The sequence below is a fragment of the Ambystoma mexicanum genome, chromosome 2p, assembly GCF_040938575.1.
Source record: "Ambystoma mexicanum isolate Mex_15411 chromosome 2p, UKY_AmexF1_1, whole genome shotgun sequence".
NCBI lineage: Eukaryota > Metazoa > Chordata > Amphibia > Caudata > Ambystomatidae > Ambystoma > Ambystoma mexicanum.
The window spans coordinates 48,963,327-48,990,853 of NC_090923.1; the positions used below are offsets into that span (position 1 = coordinate 48,963,327).

The window sequence follows — 27,527 nt, forward strand, 5'->3', positions numbered from 1 at the left end:
ACCCGCCACAAGCTATGCCCCTGTCCTAGACGCACAGCAGGCACGCAGCCTCTCCTCTGGGCTCCGCGAGTAAAGGGATGTGGCGCCCCTGACACCCCTCCACAAGCTACGCCCCTGTCCTAGACGCATAGCGGGCACGCAGCCTCTCTCCTGGGCTCCACGAGTGAAGGGACGTGGCGCCCCTGACGCCCTCACAAGCTACGCCCCGGTCCTAAACGCACACAGCCTCTCTTCTGCGCACCGCGAGTGAAGGGATGTGGTGCCCCTGACACCCTCCACAAGCTACGCCCCTGTCCTAGATGCATAGCGGGCACACAGCCTCTCTTCTGGGCTCTCCGAGTGAAGGGGCGTGGCGACCCTGAATCCCACCACAAGCTACGCCCCTGTCCTAGACGCATAGCAGGCACACAGCCTCTCTCCTGGGTTCCACGAGTGAAGGGATGTGGCGCCCCTGACACCCCTCCACAAGCTACGCCCCTGTCCTACACGCATAGCAGGCATACATCATCTCTCCTGGGTTCCACGAGTGAAGGGATGTGGCGCCCCCGACAACTCTCCACAAGCTACGCCCCTGTCCTATATGCATGGCAGGCACGCAGCCTCTCTCCTGGGCTCCACGAGTAAAGGGATGTGGCGCCCCTGACACCCCTCCACAAGCTACGCCCCTGTCCTAGACGCACAGCAGGCATGCAGCCTCTCTTCTGGGCTCTCTAAGTGAAGGGAAGTGGCGCCCCTGACACACTCCACAAGCTATGCCCCTGTCCTAGACGCATGGCAGGCACGCAGCCTCTCTCCTGGGCTCCACGAGTAAATGGATGTGGCGACCCTGACACCCCTCCACAAGCTACGCCCCTGTCCTAGACGCATAGCGGGCACACAGCCTCTCTTCTGGGCTCCTTGAGTAAAGGGATGTGGCGCCCCTGACACCCCTCCACAAGCTACGCCCCTGTCCTAGACGCACAGCGGGCACACAGCCTCTCTTCTGGGCTCTCTAAGTGAAGGGAAGTGGCGCCCCTGACACCCCTCCACAAGCTACGGCCCTGTCCTAGACGCATAGCGGGCACACAGCCTCTCTCCTGGGCTCCACGAGTGAAGGGATGTGTCGCCTCTGACACCCTCCACAAGCTACGCACCTGTCCTAGACGCACCAGGCACACAGCCTCTCTTCTGGACTCCGCGAGTGAAGGGATGTGTCGCCTCTGACACCCTCCACAAGCTACGCCCCTGTCCTAGACGCACAGCGGGCATGCAGCCTCTCTTCTGGGCTCTCTAAGTGAAGGGAAGTGGCGCCCCTGACACCCTCCACAAGCTACGCCCCTGTCCTAGACGTATAGCAGGCACACAGCCTCTCTTCTGGGATCTCTAAGTGAAGGGAAGTGGCGCCCCTGACACCCTCCACAAGCTACGCCCCTGTCCTACACGCATAGCAGGAATAAATCCTCTCTCCTGGGCTCCACGAGAAAAGGGATGTGGCACCCCTGACACCCCTCCACAAGCTACGCCCCTGTCCTAGACGCATGGCAGGCACGCAGCCTCTCTCCTGGGCTCCACGAGTGAAGGGACGGGGCGCCCCTGGCGCCCCTGACGCCCCTCCACAAGCTACGCCCCTGTCCTAGATGCATAGCGGGCACGCAGCCTCTCTTCTGGGCTCCGCGAGTAAAGGGATGTGGCGCCCCTGACACCCCTCCACAAGCTACACCCCTGTCCTAGACGCACAGCAGGCACACAACCTCTCTTCTGGGCTCTCTAAGTGAAGGGAAGTGGCGCTCCTGACACCCCTCCACAAGCTATGCACCTGTCCTAGACGCACCAGGCACACATCCTCTCTTCTGGGCTCCGCGAGTGAAGGGATGGGTCGCCTCTGACACCCTCCACAAGCTACGCCCCTGTCCTAGACGCACAGCAGGCACACAACCTCTCTTCTGGGCTCTCTAAGTGAAGGGAAGTGGCGCTCCTGACACCCCTCCACAAGCTATGCACCTGTCCTAGACGCATGGCAGGCACGCAGCCTCTCTCCTGGGCTCCACGAGTGAAGGGACGGGGCGCCCCTGGCGCCCCTGACGCCCCTCCACAAGCTACGCCCCTGTCCTAGATGCATAGCGGGCACACAGCCTCTCTTCTGGGCTCCGCGAGTAAAGGGATGTGGCGCCTCTGACACCCTCCACAAGCTACGCCCCTGTCCTAGACGCACAGCAGGCACACAACCTCTCTTCTGGGCTCTCTAAGTGAAGGGAAGTGGCGCTCCTGACACCCCTCCACAAGCTATGCACCTGTCCTAGACGCATGGCAGGCACGCAGCCTCTCTCCTGGGCTCCACGAGTGAAGGGACGGGGCGCCCCTGGCGCCCCTGACGCCCCTCCACAAGCTACGCCCCTGTCCTAGATGCATAGCGGGCACACAGCCTCTCTTCTGGGCTCCGCGAGTAAAGGGATGTGGCGCCCCTGACACCCCTCCACAAGCTACGCCCCTGTCCTAGACGCACAGCAGGCACACAACCTCTCTTCTGGGCTCTCTAAGTGAAGGGAAGTGGCGCCCCTGACACCCCTCCACAAGCTATGCACCTGTCCTAGACGCACCAGGCACACATCCTCTCTTCTGGGCTCCGCGAGTGAAGGGATGGGTCGCCTCTGACACCCTCCACAAGCTACGCCCCTGTCCTAGACGCACAGCAGGCACGCAGCCTCTCTTCTGGGCTTCGCGAGTAAAGGGATGTGGCGCCCCTGACACCCCTCCATAAGCTACACCCCTGTCCTAGACACACAGCGGGCACACAGCCTCTCTTCTGGGCTCTCTAAGTGAAGGGAAGTGGCGCCCCTGACACCCTCCACAAGCTACACCCCTGTCCTAGACGCATAGCGGGCATGCAGCCTCTCTCCTGGGCTCCACGAGTGAAGGGACGTGGCGCCCCTGACGCCCTCCACAAGCTACGCCCCGGTCCTAAACGCACACAGCCTCTCTTCTGCGCACCGCGAGTGAAGGGATGTGGTGCCCCTGACACCCTCCACAAGCTACGCCCCTGTCCTAGACGCACAGCGGGCACACAGCCTCTCTTCTGGGCTCTCTAAGTGAAGGGAAGTGGCGCCCCTGACACCCCTCCACAAGCTACGCCCCTGTCCTAGACGCACAGCAGTCACACAGCCTCTCTTCTGGGCTCTTCGAGTGAAGGGATGTGTCGCCTCCGACACCCTCCACAAGCTACGCCCCTGTCCTAGACGCACAGCAGGCACGCAGCCTCTCTTCTGGGCTCTGCGAGTAAAGGGATGTGGCGCCCCTGACACCCCTCCACAAGCTACGCCCCTGTCCTAGACGCATAGCGGGAACACAGCCTCTCTTCTGGGCTCCGCGAGTAAAGGGATGTGGCGCCCCTGACACCCCTCCACAAGTTACGCCCCTGTCCTAGACGCACAGCGGGCACACAGCCTCTCTGCTGGGCTCTCTAAGTGAAGGGAAGTGGCACCCCTGACACCCTCCACTAGCTATGGCCCTGTCCTAGACGCATAGCAGGCACGCAGCCTCTCTCCTGGGCTCCACGAGTGAAGGGACGTGGCGCCCCTGACACCCTCCACAAGCTACGCCCCGGTCCTAAACGCACACAGCCTCTCTTCTGCGCACCGCGAGTGAAGGCATGTGGCACCCCTGACACCCTCCACTAGCTACGGCCCTGTCCTAGACGCATAGCGGGCACACAGCCTCTCTCCTGGGCTCCACGAGTGAAGGGAAGTGGCCCCCCTGATACCCTCGACAAGCTACGCCCCTGTCCTAGGCACATAGCGGGCACACAGCCTCTCTTCTGGGCTCCGCAAGTGAAAGGATGTGGCGCCCCCACACACTCCACAGGCTAGGACAGGGTCCAACGCTGCCCCATCTGCACGACCCTTTCTGTGTTCCCCTCCCTGCTCAGGTACAGCCAGTCCGCTTACCTTGCGGGTCCCAAGGAAGGATAGAGTGCAGGTTCATCTGCACCAAACTGCCTTTAACCTGCTTGTGCGAGCTTCCTTCGGCTAGTCGCTGTACACGCCAATGCTTGCCTGCAAATGCATGCCCCCTTTGTGTTAGGCAGAAACGTGTGCAGTTCCCTCTGGGACCACTGCAAAAGATTTAAGACTACAGGTGTTTGGCAGTAAACCCACTTGGTAGCAGTCTGTACCACACAGATTCACTTGGTAGCTGTGGCTGAGGAGTCAGACTTCCCTCAAGAAGAGTTAGGCAGTATACAGAGTATTCACAATAGGTCAAAAGAACATAGTAGAACAAGCAAATACTGACCAGTGCTTGGTGTAAAAGAGATATAATTATTTATTTAAAACCACATCTAATAAAACACAAAGGCACTAATATTAAGCAGTTCACAAACACGGTCACTAAAAGATATACACTCCCTTAAAAGAATATTAGACAAGTCTTAAGTAAAGCTGCACTTATTTTCAGACAGCGGTGAGCGCTTAACGCACATGGCACTCTAATAATTCGTTTTAAAAGGGAGAGAAAAGCAGGATGTAAAATGAAACAGATTCCAACACTTTCACAAGAACACACCAAGAGAGGAAGGCAGAGTCAAACCGTGAAGTTAGAGTTCAGAAAGCCGGATTCACTTTAAGAGGATCAGAACGAAATGTGTCCAAGGTCACATGGTTAAAAAGTGCACAAAAGTCTCGAAAAGGTTCAGAAAGAGTTGGACCAAAAGAAAGGGGGACCGGTTAGATGGTCAAGGCGGCCAGCCCAGTCCAGAAGGTTAAGGGGTTATTATTACCTTGTAGCAATCTTTAGAAAGGGAGGCCTGGCGGACACGGTACCTTAAAGTTGTGAGAATACTACAGCGGGGGCAGTTGTTCCTGGCAGCGGATGCAAGTCGGTGCTTCATCCGGGGGAAGAGAGGATCTCGTCGGGGAGGAAGACAGGAGTCCGTTGCACTGCCAGGGAAGAAACCAGCCGCAGAGTTCTCAGTTAAAAGGAGCGGTCCTTTGGTTCGCGGTCCAGTGGTAAGTGGCTATCTGGTTGCCGGGGTGCATGGCACGGGCAATTCGACCACAAGACGTCCTGGGATGCGAGAAAAAGAAGGTAAACTGGTTGTACCCACCAGTCAGGGGAAGAAGACTCTCCAGCCGGGAGATCTTCGCTGTCGTCGGGAAGTGGTGAGTCGGTTCCGCAGGGCTCCACCGGTGGTGTCGTCCTAGCAGGTCAGCTCAGCTTCTCCCTCGTCGGATTCTCAGGGCCTGTGGCGTCTTCTGAAGTTCCAGTCTCCAAAGCCCTGCTTTTATGCAGCACACCCCCATTCACTCAGCCTAGCTGTCAATCAAACATGCTAAGTGGTGAGCCGGCCGGCTCACCACTTGGGCCAATCACACAAGAGTGCGACTTCAGTTACCAATGTAACTCAGTCCAGGGTGCCTAAACCCCCTCCCGCACCCCTTGTGGTACCCAGACAGAGTGGCACCACTTTTGGAGGCTTCTGTGGAGAAGCCCGCCAAAAGTGGAACAAAGGGCTCGACTTTGGTTGGAGTCACAGAAGAGAACACAAATGCCATTTTAGAATCGAGTCCTGGCAAAAAATACCAACCGGCGAATTAATATTAAATAAATAAACCGGCTGTATGTTCGAGGCTATGAGAATTAAATAATTAAAGTTGGTAGCCTCGAACAATGGGAAAATCCCATAAGGATATATTCGCGGTCGAATATAAAAAGTAGTATCCACTGCCACCAGCCAAACTCGATCAGGGGGGACAGAGACGTGCCCCCTCGACTAACAGACCCCGGGGCAATCAAATTGCCCCGACCAGTACGTCCACAATATGATGGTTTATACTGGTTTCTGTTCATAATTTGGGACTAGTAAAGCCAATGGTGACTTTACATGCCCTGGGAGACAGTAGTCAGTCCCAGGGTATGGAGTCTATGGTGGGGTGTCACTATGACACCCCTGTTTCACTGCACGGAGGGTGCTGTGTAACACACATAGTAAAAACACATGAGACCCTATGGAGTAAAGGACCCCATAGCCCATAAAACACATTAACAGTCAAAGGAACACCATAAATCATGTCCAAGAGTGGGAGAAAAAGAGTCTCACTCTTGGCAGGAGAAAAAAAATAAACTCCAGAAATGCAGCAAAGCTGCTGGGGACTCACTAGGTTAGGAAATTCAGCCTAAACAGAGAATTCTCCCGAACACCTTGCCACTTTTCTCTCTCAGAACGTTCCCCCCTCCCGCAAGGGACTAAGTACCCATTGACACTTCCTCCTTCTGTCTGCGACTACACATGAAAGTGCTGCCACACTTAGCTGTACTCTTGGTGTCTGAGAGTACACATGAAAGTGCTGCCACACTTAGCTGTACTCTTGGTGTCTGAGACTACACATGAAAGTGCTTCCACACTAGCTGTACTCTTGGTGTCAGAGACTACACATGAAAGTGCTGCCACACTTAGCTGTACTCTTGGTGTCTGAGACTACACATGAAAGTGCTGCCACACTAGCTGTACTCTTGGTGTCAGAGACTACACATGAAAGTGCTGCCACACTTCCCTGTGCTCTTGGTGTCTCAGACTACACATGAAAGTGCTGCAACACTAGCTGTACTCTTGGTGTCCCAGACTACACATGAAAGTGCTGCCACACTTAGCTGTGCTCTTGGTGTCTGAGACTACACATGAAAGTGCTGCCACACTTAGCTGTACTCGTGGTGTCTGGGACTACACATGAAAGTGCTGCCACACTGGCTGTACTCTTGGTGTCCGAGACTACACATGAAAGTGCTGCCACACTTAGCTGTGCTCTTGGTGTCTGAGACTACACATGAAAGTGCTGCCACACTAGCTGTACTCTTGGTGTCTGAGACTACACATGAAAGTGCTGCCACACTTAGCTGCACTGTTGGTGTCTGAGACTACACATGAATGCATTGCCACACTTAGCTGTGCTCTTGGTGTCTGAGACTACACATGAACGTGCTGCAACACTAGCTGTACTCTTGGTGTCTGAGACTACACATGAAAGTGCTGCCACACTAGCTGTACTCTTGGTGTCTGTGACTACACATGAAAGTGCTGCCACACTTAGCTGTACTGTTGATGTCTGAGACTACACATGAAGGTACTGCCACACTTAGCTGTGCTCTTGGTGTCTGAGACTACACATGAAAGTGCTGCCACACTTAGTTGTACTCTTGGTGTCCGAGAGTACACATGAAAGTGCTGCCACACTTAGCTGTGCTCTTGGTGTCTGAGACTACACATGAAAGTGCTGCCACACTTAGTTGTACTCTTGGTGTCCGAGACTACACATGAAAGTGCTGCCCCGCTAGCTGTACTCTTGGTGTCTGAGACTACACCTAAAAGTGCTGCCGCACTTCCCTGTGCTCTTGGTCAGGAGTTTTCTTTGTCCCAAGCCTGGGCAAGATGACCTTGGCTGCTTCTCCCTGTAACCAATGTGTTGATCCTCTATTTTTCTGAGATTGACACCACGTGACATCTTCGATCATTCCAGCCTCATCTTTACACATGTAGGGTTGGCTATTACAATGCTGTCTTTCCTTGTAGTCTGGACTGAGCGCTGGCAGGACAGTAGCTGCCGAATTCTCGCAGTTGGCTTTTTAGCCACTAGCACTTTGCATTTGGAGGAAATGCAAAGATATGAGAAGGAGGAAAACTCCAAGTCCCAGAATGCAAGGTGCAGCTGACTGAACAGCCAGGGCTGTATGGCGTTTACTTAATTGCCTTTTAATTTAGTCCCATCTTAGTATTTCTTCGGGCTGCTCCGTTTCAGGCTAGAGACTCTCTCCCAGTCCTGGCACCCACATCCACAGCATTCTGCAAACCTGAAACTTGCAGTCCTGCATTTTATATGGAAATGTAACTTCAGTACTGTATAAGAAAGCAACATGGCCTGAGCCAAAGCACCAGAACTGGCAGAACATCTCAGATCCTGCTGTCGAGGCACATGTTTGAGAACCATCTCCGGTTCCGGACGCACCTCAAGACCTTCCTCTTCGTTTCCGCGTTTAGCCCCCCTGCTGATCTGCTTCTCTCTCGGCACTATGCAGCTGGCCACCCTCTGTTCCCCGGGCCCTGGTACCGGCCCACCCTGGCTCCCTCCTGCACTGCCTCCGGACAACCCCTGGCACTGAGGTCTGTATCTGTACCCATACAGTCCCCGACTCTTCCTCTGCACTTATCAGATACACCCCATCTGACTGATCATGCACTTGCCACTTGCAGTCTACACTACCACTGTTCACTGCATTATTGATTTATTTCACCTATTATTCTGCTCTCTCCTCTGTTCCGCTCTTTCCACTTCTCCCCCCTCCACGCACTTCACCCCTTTTCCCCTTTTCCATGCACTTGCGCGTTCTCAATGTCACTGGGCCTAGTAGGATCGTTTACTTTTTTCCTCCCCTCTTCCCCTCCCTTTGCCTGGTCACGCTCTGAAACACTTGTGTATGAGCGCGATATATCATATCAGATCATACTGGCTTAATGAAGGAGTTGTGTTACATCGCAAAAGTCAGCAGTTGTGTGTCAAGGTCATTAGCTTTACTGACCACCAAAAATATTCTTACTGGCAGTTACTCCCATCCAGAACAGTACACGGTTGCTAAGCAACCCACCGCACGGCGTGTCGCTGCGCCGCAAAGGTACTTGGGAGATTTCATATTTACAGCCTTGGCTAACATATACCACGTGGTGACTAGTAGTATGTAGTAAATGTCGGTTTTTGGAACTTGTCCCTTTATAAACATGTCCCAGCTCTTTGTCTTTGCATGCTATTAATAGGAGTAAGTATTACCTAACATAATGGACATTATTTTGACACTGGATGATGAAATACAATGTTGGGCACATCAAGATTCAAACATCTGACAGTCACACACATCCCCGCCGTGGGCGTTCAACCCACTGAGCTAAATTACCATCATATTCCTGTATGCTAAGGCAAATCCTTATATATGTAGGCGTTTGAACACACCACACGAATCAATCACCAATTCATATTTTAGTTGAGCTCACTAATTTGAGCATACTCACAGTCGTTTGCCTTTCCTGCATGTGAAATGTCATTGTGGAGAATGGCAAACACTTTATTTTGAAATTGCATACTTTACTGGATTGCTTTGTATGTATTGAGCAAACACGCCGTGTTTCTTTTTCCCCTTTAGAGTTCTTATACATTGTTTGGTTGATTTACCATGTGGTTTAATGTAGCTTTATTGAACGCAGGATAGATTTTTAAAGAGAACTGTGCAGCATTGTATGTTGGTGCACATCTAAAGATGGGATGGGATGGATTATAAACTGCCACATAATTTGCAAAATGTGGAATAGATAAACATGCCTACAATTCTGGCTTTCCCAAAATGTGTGCTCCTGAGCAAATCACTTTGCATTGCTCTGGTTTTTCTCTGTAATCTGCAAAATTGGGGTCACACAGAAATTGATTCCTTAATTGTGCATTACAGAAAAATACTCATGCATAATTTATGGAACATAGACCTTATATTATATTATAATATGGACTGTTTATATAGTGCATACAAAAGGCTGACAGTCCCTGGGCTCACACATGTAGCTTCACTAGCCAGGGCTCCAGAAAGAGTAGATAATTCAACGAGATTGCAGTGTTTGGTGGGTGTGAGGCGCTTATTCTGTATAGGAGCACGATAGGTGAACATGCCTCGGGTTATTAGAACTGCCTCGCGATTATTCACAAGTCACCTCTTTACAAATCCAGTAGCTCCCAGGTATTTGTAAGGCACTCGGAGGGAGCGAACCATACCCACATTTCCCTTATCGTTTATCTCCTTCCTTTTTTGCCCTGCAGGGTGGTATCAGGTTGCTGGTCAAAAATAGAAAAATGCTCCTTCCCGCGCAAATGGGCGCCATTGCTAGAAATAGAAAGAGGTCAGAGAAACATACCGTGTTTATCTCTAGCCTTGGCAGGCTCTGGAAAGAGGAAAATAAACTATTTCTAGGGCCAGCAACCCGTGCCTGCCCCAAATTGTATCCTATGAGGGATGCTTGCGCTGAAATAAAAAAAGTGTAGTCTTAGTTCTGGTACAAAAGGCCTGCAAAGGGCCCGCTCACCCTATAGATAGAAAGAGTTTTTTCTCCCATTTCTAGCTAGCCTGTACTGTACTCAAGTTTGAAGTTGAGTAAAAACAAAGTCCTGTGGGGGCCGGCAACCTGCCTTCCCTGCAGGGTCCGTGTCGGGTTTTGACCCCCTGAGGTTTCTCGTCTCGGCCATTCATTGCTGCAAAGGTGTGTGCGTTCCACGAAGCTCAAAGCAGCTGACATTCGCCTGCTTTAACTTTCCCTAATACTGGTTCAAGCATGAACACACATGACAGACGCACACCTGCCACACGCAGAGCAACACAATGGAAGACACAAGAACTGCAACAACTGTAGTAACTGTGTGTCTGACTCCTTTTCCTCAAATTTCTGTCAATAAACTGTCATTTTGCAGCAACTATAAGCCTGAGAGCATTCCTTTAAAGGGCATGGCGCCTCCGGTCACCACAGCTTTGTTATTCGGCCATTAAATGTGAAAGTAACCAGGAAGAAGGGATAATGCCAGACCGATGATGGAAATTGACAAGTCCCTCTCTTCTTCGTCACTTTCATAATTCCCTCTCCGACCCATCCGGATGGAAGTACACATGCGATTTGTAATTCAAGCCCCACCTGTGGTTGTGCCACTTAATCCTTATGGTTCTCGCTTCACCCACCTCCTGGTGTTATTACGCCTCCTCCTTCTCCTCAGTCACCCCCTCAAAGGACCACCTTCACATCTCTCCCAATCCAAACACCTCCTGATGTTATTCCGCCTCCTCCGTCTCTTTCTCCTCAGCCACCTCCTGAAACGACCACCTCCACATCTCTCTCCATCCAAACCCCTCCTGATGTTATATCGCCACCTCCTTCTCTTTCTCCTCAGCCACCCCCTGAAAGGACCACCTCCACATCTCTCCCCATCCAAGCACCTCCTGATGTTATTCCGCCTCCACCTTCTCCTCAGCCACCTCCTGACAGGACCACCTTCACATCTCTCCCCATCCGAAAACCTCCTGGTGTTATTCCGACTCCACCTTCTCTTTCTCCTCAGCCACCTCCTGACAGGACCACCTGCACATCTCTCCCAATCCAAACACCTCCTGATGTTATATCGCCACCTCCCTCTCTTTCTCCTCAGCCACCTCCTGACAGGACCACCTGCACATCTCTCCCAATCCAAACACCTCCTGATGTTATATCGCCACCTCCCTCTCTTTCTCCTCAGCCACCTCCTGACAGGACCACCTGCACATCTCTCCCCATCCAAACACCTCCTGGTGTTATTCGTCCTCCTCCTTCTCCTCAGTCACCCCCTGAAAGGACCACCTCCACATCTCTCCCCATCCAAGCACCTCCTGGTGTTATTCGTCCTCCTCCTTCTCCTCAGTCACCCCCTGAAAGGACCACCTGCACATCTCTCCCCATCCAAACACCTCCTGGTGTTATTCGTCCTCCTCCTTCTCCTCAGTCACCCCCTGAAAGGACCACCTCCACATCTCTCCCCATCCAAGCACCTCCTGGTGTTATTCGTCCTCCTCCTTCTCCTCAGTCACCCCCTGAAAGGACCACCTCCACATCCCTCCCCATCCAAACACCTCCTGGTGTTATTCGTCCTCCTCCTTCTCCTCAGTCACCCCCTGAAAGGACCACCTCCACATCTCTCCCCATCCAAACACCTCCTGGTGTTATTCGTCCTCCTCCTTCTCCTCAGTCACCCCCTGAAAGGACCACCTCCACATCTCTCCCCATCCAAGCACCTCCTGATGTTATTCCGCCTCCTCCTTCTCCTCAGTCACCCCCTCAAAGGACCACCTTCACATCTCTCCCAATCCAAACACCTCCTGATGTTATTCCGCCTCCTCCGTCTCTTTCTCCTCAGCCACCTCCTGAAACGACCACCTCCACATCTCTCTCCATCCAAACCCCTCCTGATGTTATATCGCCACCTCCTTCTCTTTCTCCTCAGCCACCCCCTGAAAGGACCACCTCCACATCTCTCCCCATCCAAGCACCTCCTGATGTTATTCCGCCTCCACCTTCTCCTCAGCCACCTCCTGACAGGACCACCTTCACATCTCTCTCCATCCGAAAACCTCTTGGTGCTATTCCGCTTCCTCCTTCTCTTTCTCCTCAGCCACCTCCTGAAAGGACCACCTGCACATCTCTCCCAATCCAAACACCTCCTGATGTTATATCGCCACATCCCTCTCTTTCTCCTCAGCCACCTCCTGACAGGACCACCTGCACATCTCTCCCCATCCAAACACCTCCTGGTGTTATTCCGCCTCCTCCTTCTCTTTCTCCTCAGCCAACTCCTGAGACGACCACCTCCACATCTCTCCCCATCCAAACACCTCCTGGTGTTATTCCGCCTCCTCCTTCTCTTTCTCCTCAGCCAACTCCTGAAACGACCACCTCCACATCTCTCCCCATCCAAACACCTCCTGATGTTATTCCGCCTCCTCCTTCTCTTTCTCCTCAGCCACCTCCTGAAAGGACCACCTGCACATCTCTCCCCATCCAAACACCTCTTGGTGCTATTCCACCTCATCCTTCTCTTCCTTCCCACCACCTCCCGATGTTGTTCCACCTTCTCCTCTGAATCCTTCTCCTCTTTCTCTCCAGCCAACGCCTGATATTACCCCTCCGCCTCTCTCCTGATCCAGCCAACTCCTGAGGTTACTCCCCACCTCTCTGCAGATCCAGCCAACTCCTGATATTACCCCTCCTCCTCTCTCCTGATCCAGCCAACTCCTGATGTTACCCCCCCGCCTCTCTCCTAATCCAGCCAACTCCTGATCAGTGGTCTAGCACAAAGTGTGGGGGCCCCCCCTAAGAGCCATACTGAGGAGTCCCCTCCCCAGCCTGGGAAAAAATCACGGGTCGTGCCACACTCTAGGCCGGCCTAGATTACCACCAGGGGCGTTGCTAGGGGGGGCTAAGGGGGCTATAGCCCCTGATCTTTTGGTTGTAGCCCCGGATAGAATCTCAGGAGCTACAGCCAAAAGACTAGCTAGCCCCCAGTCCCAACAGTTCCGACATCAGCGTAGCCCCGGGTCTTTTCCAGACCTAGCAACTCCCCTGATTACCACGCTTGCACTATAAGCGCACACGTGCTGCTGCAGGGGTACACCACATACTGCACAAGGAGAAAGATAAATGTGTTTTATGCATTATGCAACACACTTTCTGAGAGAAATTGGCTAAAAGGCCAGGGCGTTTGTAATTGTTTTGTAGGGTACCACCAATCAAAAAATCCAATATATGCAAGTCACCAACACTGCACAAGAACATGAATGCTTTAATTCGTTTAATGCTTTGTTATTAATAATGCCATGCCGCAATGAAAACATGTCCAACTGGCTGCACAATATAGACCACTGTAGAAACGTAGTAACATATTTTAGTAAAGCATGCCAGGCTGCATTTAGACTTGCCTAGACTGATTGCCCCAAAATGTTAGTCAAAGCAATAACACTCATCATGGTTGTGTTTTCACAAATGCCCAGAAAAGTGTACAACGCCACAGTAAGAAACGGCTAGACTGGCAGCACCCAAATGCCAGTCTAGCCAGGTAATTACACTTAGCAGGACTGTTTTATCAGATATGCCCAGTTAAAAAAAAAGTCAAGCCAAACTAAGAAGTGCCTCTTTAACCACTAATACCACATATCATGCCTGCTTAGCCTGGACGTGGATGACAATTACGAATGATCGTGCAATCCCCGCCAACACATCCCCTCTCGCTCCCACCCCCTGCCACACACCCCAAAATAAGCTCCTATGCCAAGAATTACCTCTATGCCCCTCTTCTTTGTCCCAGTGCTGAAGTATGAGGTACCTTGCCTCATAGGTAAGTGCAGGGATGAGGAAGAATAGAGCTAGGAGTAATGAAGATTACCATTAATTAAACATGGTATTAAACACAGGCAGTGGTGCAACACCATTGATCTCACTGGGCTTCATCTCCCCCCTCTGAAATTTTGGGGGTTATGTTGACTCGACCTGGCTGACCTACAGAGCAGTTGCCAGATGTTAAACGGCACCTGGGTTTCCCCCGTTAAAAAAAAGCCCGGCAATTACTAACGTAAAGTATTTCACTGTTAGTACTTGCATTCAAATGCATACTTTTTCAGGCAATTGAAATCATGATGTGGGTTTAATACTTGCATGCCAGGGGAGTGAATGGAAGGGCAGAGAGGGGGAAAGGAGAAGGCTCATTCTCACAGCAGTCTGTAAGTGGGTGCTTCAGACTAAAGGAGAGAGTTAACTGCTTGTAACATTAAAGCTGCACTAGAATAGTCTCATTAAAATGCGTAAATAAGTTAAATGCCCCCACACAAATAAGTTTGCCCCTCCCACACTGCCCATGAAGTTAGTGCCTCTTGCAACATTTTAAGGGTTAACCTCCCCAAAATGTGGGTTTTGTTACGCCCATGAACACAAGCACAAACACCATTCATCATGCACACCCAGCCACCCATACATTTAAGTGTGCACCCTTTCACCATACACTCACACAGGCACACCCAGGCAACCACCTTACATTTTACACATATATATGCACACAAGTACATGCACACACACACAGAAAACACATTTTCTTATATTTATCTGTTGGTCCACGGAACGAGACCTTAAGGTCCCTGCAACAGCCAGGATTGCTTGTTCCCGTCATCTGCATAGGATCGGGAGGCCTCCAAGTCATGGGATGGAGGGGAGCACTATTACTTCAAAAAGGAACGGTTTCTTTTTGAAGTCACTCTGACTTAATGAAGAAATTATTCTGTTAAAAGGACGAATCGGAACGAAAATAATTTCTTTATGAAAGCAGAGTGACGACAAAAATAAACCATTTATTTTTGAAATCCTAGGGCTCCCTCTACCCCATGACATGGAGGGGAGAGGAGGGGGGGGGGAGTCCTTCGGTCTTCAAAAAGAAATGGTTTCTGTTTGTCATCACTCTGCCTTCATAAAGAAATTATTTCCAGGACTGATTTCCTTGTGGAGTCATAGGGTCTCATCACGATGTGTGTGGTAGCTCTTAAATGCGGCGGTAAAGCTATTACCGCTGTATTTAAGGGCTGGCCCAATCATGAGCCGGGCAGAAAGTCAGAGTTCTACCTGCAGATTTTTGCTGTAGGTAAAAATCTCAACTTTCCGCCCTTTTCGGCGCTATTAGAACAGTGCTAGTCCAATGGACCCAATGGGGATTTACAGCCATAGCGCTACTCGTGATCTGGCGCTAATTGCGCTGGGCTGAGTAGCAGTAATGATATTTCTGTTGGCATTACCGCTGGGATACCGTCAAGGCCATGATGAGGCCCATAGTGAATTAAAAAAGAAACATATTTTTACATTTTGTATTTTTTTCGACGGGGATGTGGTGGCCCTAGTACATGGGGTGGCAGGGCCCCCTGCTCCACTGGGGCTGCTCCGGCCCCTTCTACACCAGTGCTCCTGATGTTACCCCCTCTACCTCACTCCTGATCCATCCACCTCCTGATGTTACCCCCTCCCCCTCTCTCCTGATCCAGCCAGACCCTGATGTTACCACCCTGCCCTCTCTCCTAATCCAACCAGCTCCACCTCTCTCCTGATCCAACCACCTGCTGATATTACCCAATCTCCCTCGTTTCTGATCCAACCACCTGCTGATGTCACCACCTATCTCCTGAGCCAACCACCTCCTGATGTCACTGCCTCTCCTGATCCAGCCAACTCCTGATGTTACCCCCACCGCCTCTCCTGATCCAGCCAACTCCTGATGTCACCACCTATCTCCTGAGCCAACCACCTCCTGATGTCACAGCCTCTCCTGATCCAGCCAACTCCTGATGTTACCCCCACCGCCTCTACTGATCCAGCCAACTCCTGATGTTACCCCCACCGCCTTTCCTGACCCAGCCAACTTCTGATGTTACCCCCACCGCCTCTCCTGATCCAGCCAACTCCTGATGTCACCACCTATCTCCTGAGCCAACCACCTCCTGATGTCACAGCGTCTCCTGATCCAGCCAACTCCTGATGTTACCCTCACCGCCTCTCCTGATCCAGCCAACTCCTGATGTTACCCCCACCGCCTTTCCTGATCCAGCCAACTTCTGATGTTACCCCCACCGCCTTTCCTGATGCAGCCAACACCTGATGTTACCCCCACCGCCTCTACTGATCCAGCCAACTCCTGATGTCACCACCTATCTCCTGAGCCAACCACCTCCTGATGTCACTGCCTCTCCTGATCCAGCCAACTCCTGATGTTACCCCCACCGCCTCTCCTGATCCAGCCAACTCCTGATGTTACCCCCTATCTCCTGAGCCAACCACCTCCTGATGTTACCCCCACCGCCTCTCCTGATCCAGCCAACTCCTGATGTTACCCCCACCGCCTCTCCTGATCCAGCAAACACCTGATGTTACCCCCACCGCCTCTCCTGATACAGCCAACTCCTGATGTTACCCCCTCTGCCCGTCGCCTGTTGTTAGCACGTCCATCTCTCTCCAGATCCAACCCCCTACTTGAGGTCTGGTGGGCGCAAGGGCCTCCTATAGTCCATAAGATATTAAAGGTGGGGTGAAGTCAATGACTTTTAAAGGGGACACTTAGACATGTCTGACAAGGCTGTGGACATTATTAAGTTATGAATGTGACGAGGAAAGAGCAGCGCTTGGAGTAGTGGGGATTACCACACGTATTCAGGTCATTTCCCAACCCTTTTGGGTATCATCCCCGTCGCTGACGTCCCTGCCACGCTCTCGATAGTGTCCACCTACCTGTGAATAAGACGGGGTGCACCTTTCACGGGACGCGCACATGTGCTCCCAGTAATCCCACCAATTCACACTCTACCAACACAGCCCCCCTCTCGTGTGAGCAGAGAGGAGGGGGTCCACCTGTCCCACGAGAATCATGGGGATTCGTGTGTCCACTTCAGCAGTGCCAGGCCCCGAACTCCTAGCCTGACCCCAAGTTTCGAAGTGGTGGTGATTAGGCGAGGACTGGTCTCTTGGGGAGTCCGGGGTGTTGGCAAATCTTCGATTGTTAAGGCAACGTCAGTCACAAGTCAGGCAAAGAATATGCAAGGCCCGCGGGGCTGGGCTGGGGTGATCGGAGAGAGGTAAGGTTTCCGGGAACGCAGAAGGGGGTGGGGACGGTCATTGATACTAACGCGACCCGCCCCTCTCCCTCTCGCATCCTCGCAAGTCTGAGTGCAGTTTCACCACATCCCTGCAGGACTGAGTGCCGTTCCACCACATCCCAGCAGGTCTGAGTGAAGTTCCACCACATCCCTGCAAGTCTGAGTGCAGTTTCACCACATCCCTGCAGGACTGAGTGCCGTTCCACCACATCCCAGCAGGACTGAGTGCCGTTCCACCACATCCCAGCAGGTCTGAGTGCAGTTTCACCACATCCCTGCAAGTCTGAGTGCAGTTACACCACATCCCTGCAAGTTGAGTGCAGTTTCACCACATCCCTGCAGGACTGAGTGCAGTTGCACAACATCGCTGCAAGTCTGAGTGCAGCTGCACCACATCGCTGCAAGTCTGAGTGCAGCTGCACCACATCCATCCCTGCAGGTCTGAGTGCAGTTGCACCACATCCATCCCTGCAGGTCTGAGTGCAGTTGCACCACATCCATCCCTGCAGGTATGAGTGCAGTTGCACCACATCCATCCCTGCAGGTATGAGTGCAGTTGCACCACATCCATCCCTGCAGGTCTGAGTGCAGTTTCACCACATCCCTGCAGGACTGAGTGCAGTTCCACCACATCCCTGCAGGTCTGAAATCGCTGCAGGTCTGAGTGCAGTTGCACCACATTGCTGCAGGTCTGAGTGCAGTTGCACCACATTGCTGCAGGTCTGAGTGCAGTTTCACCACATCCTTGCAGGTCTGAGTGCAGTTGCACCATATCCCTGCTGGTCTGAAATCGCTGCAGGTCTGAGTGCAGTTGCACCACATTGCTGTAGGTCTGAGTGCAGTTTCACCACATCCTTGCGGGTCTGAGTGCAGTTGCACCACATCCCTGCAGGTCTGAGTGCAGTTGCACCACATCCCTGCAGGTCTGAGTGCAGTTGTACCACATCCCTGCAGGTCTGAGTGCAGTTTCACCACATCATTGCAGGTCTGAGTGCAGTTTCACCACATCCTTGCAGGTCTGAGTGCAGTTGCACCACATCCCTGCAGGTCTGAGTGCAGTTGCACCACATCCCTGCATGTCTGAGTGCAGTTGTACCACATCCCTGTAGGTCTGAGTGCAGTTTCACCACATCATTGCAGGTCTGAGTGCAGTTTCACCACATCCTTGCAGGTCTGAGTGCAGTTGCACCACATCCCTGCAGGTCTGAGTGCAGTTGCACCACATCCCTGCATGTCTGAGTGCAGTTGTACCACATCCCTGTAGGTCTGAGTGCAGTTTCACCACATCATTGCAGGTCTGAGTGCAGTTTCACCACATCCTTGCAGGTCTGAGTGCAGTTGCACCACATCCCTGCAGGTCTGAGTGCAGTTGCACCACATCCCTGCATGTCTGAGTGCAGTTGTACCACATCCTTGCAGGTCTGAGTGCAGTTGCACCACATCCCTGCAGGTCTGAGTGCAGTTGCACCACATCCCTGCAGGTCTGAGTGCAGTTGCACCACATCGCTGCAGGTCTGAGCGCAGTTTCACCACATCCCTGCACACCACATCGCTGCAGGTCTGAGTGCAGTTTTACCACTCCCTGCAGGTCTGAGTGCAGTTACACCACTGCAGTCCCACCCGAGTTGCAGTTCTTTTTGCCTATTGCACAATGTTTAAATATGCAAGCTTTCCTGTGAATCTTTTGTCTGTAGCTCTAGAGAGCACAAATGGTCCTTTACCCCCAAAACGATCAGATTAGGGATATGAACCCCACTTGCAGAATCTTCCCCCCCCCCCCCCCCACCAGGCATATGGATAACTGCCTCACCTCGCCAACTCTGAAGCACTGTTTAGGCAAATGATGGACAGGTGAAACTATTCACTGAATGAAATTAAGTTCCAGCGCCTAGATACCCTAGGGTTTAGCGCGCTACACAAATAAACAAACATACACATTTTGTAACAACAAAGACGAGCCACGCGTGGTCTTCTCGCCACCACTTCTGCACAGGCCACCACAGGCAAAGCACCACAGTGAGCGTGCGCGTGGATAGGTTCCAAGCACTCACCAGACGGTCCCGTAGGCCCCCGAGCCCACCGCCCGCAGGTCCTTGTAGCGGAGGGGCACCTCCCACAGGGTCTTGTTGATGTCCTGCCTGCAGAAGCCCTTTTTGGCCGGAGTTGCCATGTCACCTCTAAGCTGGACGGCGCCGTCTGTCTCAGTGGGTGACTCTGAGCTGTTTCAAAGCAGCCAGGTGAGCTGAGCCCCTCCCTCTCCCGGGGCCAGGTGTGTGTGATGGGGCAGCAGGGAGGGGGCGGAGGCTATCCGGGAGCAGGATTGGTTTCTTATCTGTGACTGGAAGGAATGTGTTCCCGAAACATCCCAGCATGCAGCCGCGCCCTGGGGGAAGGAGGGGCCCAGGGTCTTATCTAAGGAAGGATTGTAATGCCACTGCAAAGTAAAGACAATACTGACAAAGCCCATAGGTGTGGCGTTATACCAATGCCGCACAGCAGCATCACCCATGTGTCACAGGACATCATGGGATGCCTGGACAGCCACCACATCCAGCCACACTCATGTATATAGGCAGGGCCATCACATGGCAGATGAGGACTCATTGGCCCATCTGCAGACAGATATCCAGGTGTACTGCCCCGGTGCAGGCTCATATGCCCACGGACAACCATTATATGCCACGTCTTCACTCATATATCGAGGTACTGCCATCACATGTCATATGAGGCCTCATGGGCCCATCTACAGACAGATACAGGCTCGGACTGGCCTATAGGAGATCTATTCACGCATATACTGGCTCGGTCTGGCCGTACCAAAAACACAAAATGCTGGTGTGGGCCCGTTTTTTTGGTCAAAGTGGGGCACTTTTTTTTGCCAATGTGGGCCAGTCTCATGAGTTACTTCACAGGCTTGCACCGGTTCTTTTTCGTGCCTGGAGCCTGGCCCTCCCGCCTCCCATTCCCGCCCAACTCCCCTCTCATTGGTCCTGACAAGAGGACTCCCATTCATTGCCAATCCCCCCAGGGCAGCCCTCTGCCCGGCAGCCCATCGGCTATAGGACCCAAGGCAAAAGACAGCTTTTTCAGTGACGGCTCCTGCAGGTATCCGCAGGAGAAGCAAGAAGCCGACAATAAGTAAGTGTGGCAAGGGCGGGGACTGCAACAATTACTTCAAACCATACTACCCTACCACTCATCCGCCGAAAGCGAAACCATTGTAATCTCTTCCATCTGTAGTTGAATTGCATATAGAAGTGTGCTTGATAGCGTTCCCTGGTTGAACTGAGTAATGTCCCTAATAACCTCTCAGTGCAAAGTTTAATTTAGAAGTGTACCTAATAGCGTGCCCTAGTCCAACTGACTAGTATTCCCTAATAGCCTCTCTGTACACAGTTGAATTTAGAAGGGCACCTAATAGTCCACCCTGGTTGAATTTAGAACAGTGCCTAATTTCCACTCTGTGCAAAACTTGAAGTTGAAGCGTGCCTAAATATCCCTTCTGTGCAAAGTTTAATTTGGAAGTGTGCCTAATAGTCTAATATCCCCTCTGTGCAAAAAAGAATTAAGAAGTGTGCCTAAATATCCCCTCTGTGCAAAGGTGAATTTAGGAGTGTGCCTAAATATCCCCTCTGTCCAAAGTTGAATTTAAAAGTGTACCTAATAGCCTCTCTGTGCAAAACTTGAAGTTTGAAGCGTGCCTAAATATCCCTTCTGTGCAAAGTTTAATTTGGAAGTGTGCCTAATAGTCTAATATCCCCTCTGTGCAAAAAAGAATTAAGAAGTGTGCCTAAATATCCCCTCTGTGCAAAGGTGAATTTAGGAGTGTGCCTAATAGCCTCTCTGTGCAAAACTTGAAGTTTGAAGTGTGCCTAAATATCCCCTCTGTGCAAAGTTGAATTTAGGAGTGTGCCTAATATCATCTCTGTACAAAGCTAAATGTAGAAGTAGATCTAATAGCGCACCTTGCCCGAATTTAGAAGTGTGCCTAATAACGTGCCCTAGTTGAATTCAGAAGTGTCCCTAATACCCTCTCTGTGCAAATTGAACTTGGAAGTGTACCTAATACCCTCTCTGTGTACATAATATCCCGCTCTGTGCAAAGGTGTGTCCATTAGCTTTGAGTTATTAGTTGAATATAGAAGCATCCCTAATATACTATCTGCGCAAAACTCAAATTTAGAAGTGGGCCTATTAGCGGCCATTGCCTGAATCTAGAAGTGCGCCTAATGGCGTGCCCCGATTGAGTTTAGAACTACAATTAGAAAGTCCTCCTGAATTGCACTTAAAAGTCCACCTAAAAGCATACATGTGGCGTTGCCACACTCAATTTCTCCCTAATAGCTTACCTGTACTCCAGCTTGCTAGAAGAAAGTCTACCCAACGGCGTAACTGTGCTGTAGTTGCAACTAAATAGGCCCCCTAACAGCATGTCCTAAGGTCTAGCTACACTTCAAAACTGCCTAATATCTGCAGCCTAGTTACAATTAGTACACTAAAACCTAGAATAACTGAATAATATCACCCTGCTTAGCGGAACCCAGAAACCAAGACTAATCTCATCCAGTGAGATAGCCGAACTTATAAATCCAACATAAAGTGTAAGTTGCACCTGAAACTACACCTAATAGCACGAACTAACCATGAGTGCACCCAATCCACCAGGGTCGTCCGGAAACGACCATCGTGGACCGCCTCCACTCTCCGGTCAGCCTTGCCTCCTGTCCCCCTTTCCCAAATCATCCCACCCTCCTTCACATCCCCTACCCATCCCCTTTCCAAACACCAAGCCAGAGGGGCACGATGGTGAGCCAACCACCCTAAAACCACTGCTCCCCTGAACCCCACCAACGACCAGCCTACTTTGATCATGCCCGCTCCCCTCACTATCATACCGGGCACACCCTGCCCTGCAATCATGCACCCCCCACTTTTCCCACTAACCTTCACCATCATCCCCCCGACCACACCCCTTCCCCTCCCTAAAAACCACACGCCTAGCCCTAGCAAGAACAGAAGCCTCATCCCGCTCCCCCTCTCACCCCCCTACCCTCTCGCACACACCAATCGCAACAAAGACACTAAAGAGGAAACGTACCTGGTCCCCCTCAATCTCTCAGCACTCATCGCCTCCCCTGTCTCGACCCACCACCTCATTCCCTCAATCAACACCATCCCCCCTCGCTTCACCCTTCCTGAAACCCCTCTCCCTCGATTTCTCACCGACCGCAACTGAAACTCCTAACCGACCACACCCCACCTTCAAATCCCCCGCGCCAAACCCAATCACCCTAACACACACATCCATCCACTCCCACCCGAAACCCGCCAACATTTCTGCTTGCCCACTTTTCCCATCGATCATCAACCACCCCATCCCTCTCCCTCCCCAGTTTCCACCCTCTCCCACCCCACCCCCCTCCACTGCAGCTCCGACACCAACCTCACCTACCGAAGTGAATTGCATCCTATTTAATGCCCGATCCATAGCAAAAAACAGACACAGCATCTTTGACCTCCTCGCCTCTGACAAACCAGACCTGGTTTTCATCACCGAAACTTGGTTCTCTGACGACTTCACCCTAATCGCCAATGAAGCCTTCGCCCTGACTACTCCCTCATCCCACTGAACTGTCCCTCTAGAGGAGGGGGAATAGCATTTGTCTTCAAGTCTCACTTCCACGCCTCAATCATCGACAATCAACCTTCCATTCCTTCCTGCGAATCACTCCTCATTAAACTATCCCTTTCCCCATCGTTCTCACACAGCTTCCTAATAATCTACAGACCCCCTGGCTACTATAGACAATTCTCAAACAACCTCTGCGACTCTATTGCCACCCTTCAACTAAACCATCCCAACCTCACCCTTCTTGGAGATTTCAACATATGGCTCGACATCCCCACCAACCCTATGACACACTCCCTGGTTGCCGGTCTAGAGTCGATTAACCTCCAACTTCATATAAACGGCCCGACTCACTATAAAGGACACACTCTTGATGTCATCTTTAGCTCCCACAACCTGATACATCTAAACCCCCCACCCCTATCATCTGGTCCGATCACTTAATTGTTTCTTTTGCCATTCGCTCACCCGACCCGCTTCCTGTACTCGAACCTGAACCTCTGAATCTACGCAAATGCTGGAAAAAACTAATAATCGTTCCTGACCTAGCCGACGCACTCCTCCAGTGTCCTCCACCTACCTGCCAACTCAATAAACAACTAACCCCCGACGCCTTTGACTCATGGCTCAACACCTCACTAATGTGGCTCAAACCCTCCTGCAAACCATCTGCCCACCGTGGCCTGTTCCCTAGATTGTTCACACCTGATTTGAAGACCACTAAACAACTATATAAATACGTAGAACGCAATTCGCAGAAAGACAAAATCCAAGAGACCAGAGCCATCTTGGCCCGACACGTTCATCAGTACAAGGCCGAAATCCGGAAAGCAAAAAAAGCCCACTACAACCCTCGAATCCTAAACTGCAAAAACCCCAGCAAAGAACTGTGCGACTCACTCTCTCTCCACTTTTACGCCACGGCTCTCGAAAGAACAAATGTGCTAACCACCAAACTGGCTCTCTTACATCCACCAGGCAACCCTCCCCCATACTGGCCAACCCACCGCCTGCGACCACTGCGCAATCAACATTCGACTCCTTTAGTCCAATATCACCCGACCAATTTCTCAAACTTCTCTCTGCCCGCAAACCATCCGGCTCTCCGCTAGACCCTTGCTCGGCCACAACCCTCAAAGATATTTTCGTTTCTACCTGCGCAGGAGAACACGCAAGATCCATCATAAATGAGTTCTGGTATTTTTCCTGACGAATTCAAAATGGTTCATGTCAAACCTCTAACAAAAAAACCTTCCCTCGACCCTCTCGAGCCCAAAAACTCCCACCCCATCTCTAACACCAGGTTCCTCGCCAAACTCATTGACCGAACCGCCTACTCCCAACTAAATGCCTTTATTGAAGCCAACAATCTCCTAGACCCCGCACAATCAGGTTTCAGAGCCCGACACAGAACTGAAACCACCCTAACCTCAATCTGGGATGACCTTAAAACCACGGCAGACTCCGCAGGATGCGCCGCATTAATCCTTCTTGACCTATCCGCCATACACAATCAATCACTCAATCCTCCTTGACCGCCTCCACTCCCTAGGAATTCGTGGAACCGCTCTAAAATGGATAGCTTAAATCCTCAAAGATAGGTACCAAATAATGCTAGTCTCCACCTATTCCTCCCAAGCCCGACCAGTCGACACGGGAGTTCCACAAGGAGCATGCCTATCTGCCCTTCTGTTCAATCTCTACTTGAGCACCCCCCACCAATAATTCGTTCACACAACATCCTGCGTTACAACTACGCTGATGACACTCAACTAATTCTAAAACTCTTGAACTCAAAACCCAACCGTCGACCTGACCTTGCCTCCTCGACATAGAGCTCTGGATGACCCAAATCCACTTTTTGTTAAACCCCTCCAAAACTGAAATCATGGTATGTGGCAACGCCAAACTTCTTCCACACCCACTACCCTAGCCATCTGCCATGGGCAACTCACAGACGCCCTCTAACTCAGTAAAAAACCTTGGATGAACCCTTGACTCTGACCTAACACTCTTGCGCCAAGTCAACAACGTCTCAAAGTCCTGCCACTACCACCTTAAAACTCTTAGGCGCATCTTTCCATACCTCTCCTTTCCCAATAGACTCTCTATGGTCCAATCAATTGTTATATTAAGACTGGACTATGCTAACTCCCTCTACCTCGGAGTCCACGCTTACCAACTGAATAAACTTCAAAAAGCACAAAACGCTGCAGCCAAACTGCAACTAGCATTCGGTCCGAGAGACCACATCTCCCCAGCCCTTAAAACTCTGCAATGGCTTCCAGTGGCCCGAAGGGTGACTTTCAAAACCTTATGCATTTCTCATCAAGCATTGCATAAAACCGGACCTCAATATCTTCAAGACAAGCTAAAACCCTATCACCCTCCACGTACTCTAAGATCAAGCTCAGCCGGCCTCCTAGTCATACCTAAAACAAACTCAGACAGGTTAGGCGGATCATCATTCTCAGCTTTGGCCCCCACGCTGTGGAACGCACTCCCACCCCACATGCGCCTAACTGAAGATCTAATGTCTTTCCGCAAACTACTGAAAACTTGGCTCTTCCCCCAAAACCAACCCGTACGTAAACTAACTCAAACTGAATAACAGCATCTCAATGTCACTAACCCAACAAACAACTAGATCTTGAATAACAATAAGCCAAATAACAATACAACATCAAGATCCATGCGAGAAATCGACTACCAATAACCGCTAATGTAAACTAAAAGGACAAACAGAATAGAACGAGTAAAGTAGATCAAAGCAGTGAAGTGGATAAAAAGAATAAATCGTACGAAAACAGTAATGAGGTTTAAATTAATGAAATGGATGTAATGAGTGCAATGGACAAAATAAACAAAATGGGCGAAATTAATAAAGAGAGGAGGATGGAAAGATGAATACAAGGTTGATGAGTACACAGACAGATGATACCGACTGTGTGAGTGCATGGCATAAATGGAAAGTACAGAATAGACAATTCAAGTACATGAGACGAGTGTAGTGCATGAAACAGATAGAGAGCATGGAATGGATCCAGTGCGTATGACAAGTGACATGGCCTGAAATCGATAATGCATGATGAATGAACGAAGTGAATGGAGCGGATGAAATCGTTAGAATGGATGAAGCATGTGGAACGGATGAGCGTGTTGGACAGATGAGTGTGTAGATCGGATGCGTGTGTAGATCGGATGAGTGTGTAGATCGGATGAGTGTATAGAACGGATGAGTATGTTGAGCGGATGAGTGTGTTGAGCGGGTGAGTGTGTAGAGCGGATGAGTGTAAGAGCGGACGAGTGTATAGAGCGGATGAGTGCGTAAGTGCAGAGGAGTATGTAGAACACAGAAGTGCATAGACCAGATGAATGTGTAGAGCGGATGAGTGTAGAGCGGATGAGTGTGTAGAGTGGACAAGTGTGTAGAGCGGATGAGTGCGTAAGTGCGGAGGAGTGTGTAGAACGCAGGAGTGCATAGAACAGATGAATGTGCAGAGTGGATGAGTGTATAGAGCGGATGAGTGTATAGAGCGGATGAGTGTATAGAGCAGATGAGTGTATAGAGCGGATGAGTGCGTATGAGCAAACGTTTTTGTAGAGCAGATGAGTGCATATAGCAGATGAGTGCGTGGAAAGAACGAGTGCATAGAGCGGATGAGTGCGGTGAACGGATGACTGCGTGTAGCGGATGGGTGCGCAGAGCGGATGGATGCGCAGATCGGATGAGTGCGCAGAGCGTGATGGGTGCACAGAGCGGAAGAGTGCGCAGAGCGGAAGAGTGCGCAGACTGCGCAGAGTGGAAGACTGCGCAGAACGGAAGTGTGCCCAGAGCAGAAGAGTTTGTAGAGCGGAGGAGTGTTTAAGAACGGAAGTGTATGTATAGTGGATGAATGCTAGCATAAACAGACTAGTGGGTAGAGCGGACGAGTGTATGGAGCAGACGAATGCATAAGAGCGAATGAGTGCGTTAGAGCGGAGGTGTGCGTGAGAGCAGAGGGGTAGGTAAGAGCGGGTGAGTGCATAGAGTGGGTGAGTGCATAGAGCGGGTGAGTGAGTAGAGCGGGTGAATGCGTAGAGCGTGAGAGGGCATAAAGCAGATGTGTGCCTTGAGCGGACAAGTGCCTTGAGCGGACGAGTGCCTAGTGCGGACGAGTGCCTATGGCGGATGACTGTGTAGAGCGGATGAGTGCCTAGAGCGGGTGAGTACGTAGAGCCGTTGAGTGCGTAGAGCAGACGGAACGAGTGATGTATGTGGATGGAATGGGTGATGTATGTGGATGGAATGGGTGACGTATGTGGATGGAACGGGTGACGTATGTGGATGAAACGGGTGACGTATGTGGATGAAACGGGTGAAATTTGTGGATGGGACGGATGAAGTATGTGGAAAGTAATGGTGTAATATGTGAACGGTACGGGAAGTATGTGGATGGTACGGGTGAAATACGTGGCTGGAGTGCATAAAACAACTTAGAAATACACGGAACGGATCGGAGTACATGGAACAGATTCGAATGCTTGGAACGGATTCAAGTGCGTGGAACGGATTGGAGTGCGTGGAACAGATTGTAGTGCGTGGAGCGGACTGGAGTGCGTGGAGCGGACTGGAGTGCGTGGAGCGTATAGGAGCGCATAGAATTGCGTGACTTAGATGGAATGGTTTGGAATGCATGGGACGTTTGAAAGAGCATGTAACCCATCA

At 51.3% G+C, this 27,527-nt stretch overlaps 1 protein-coding gene across 1 annotated transcript in view; it reads right to left on the minus strand.

Annotated features, from left to right (window-relative positions):
- The window catches only part of LOC138566184 (mitogen-activated protein kinase 14A-like), a 191,808-nt gene extending 172,318 nt beyond the window's left edge, over positions 1-19,490 (minus strand). The window contains exon 1 of the mRNA XM_069643222.1: positions 19,242-19,490. Within this exon, the coding sequence (XP_069499323.1) occupies positions 19,242-19,360 (119 nt within the window). The 5' untranslated portion in view covers positions 19,361-19,490. The remainder of the gene's footprint in view (positions 1-19,241) is intronic.
- Positions 19,491-27,527: the final 8,037 nt, after the last annotated feature.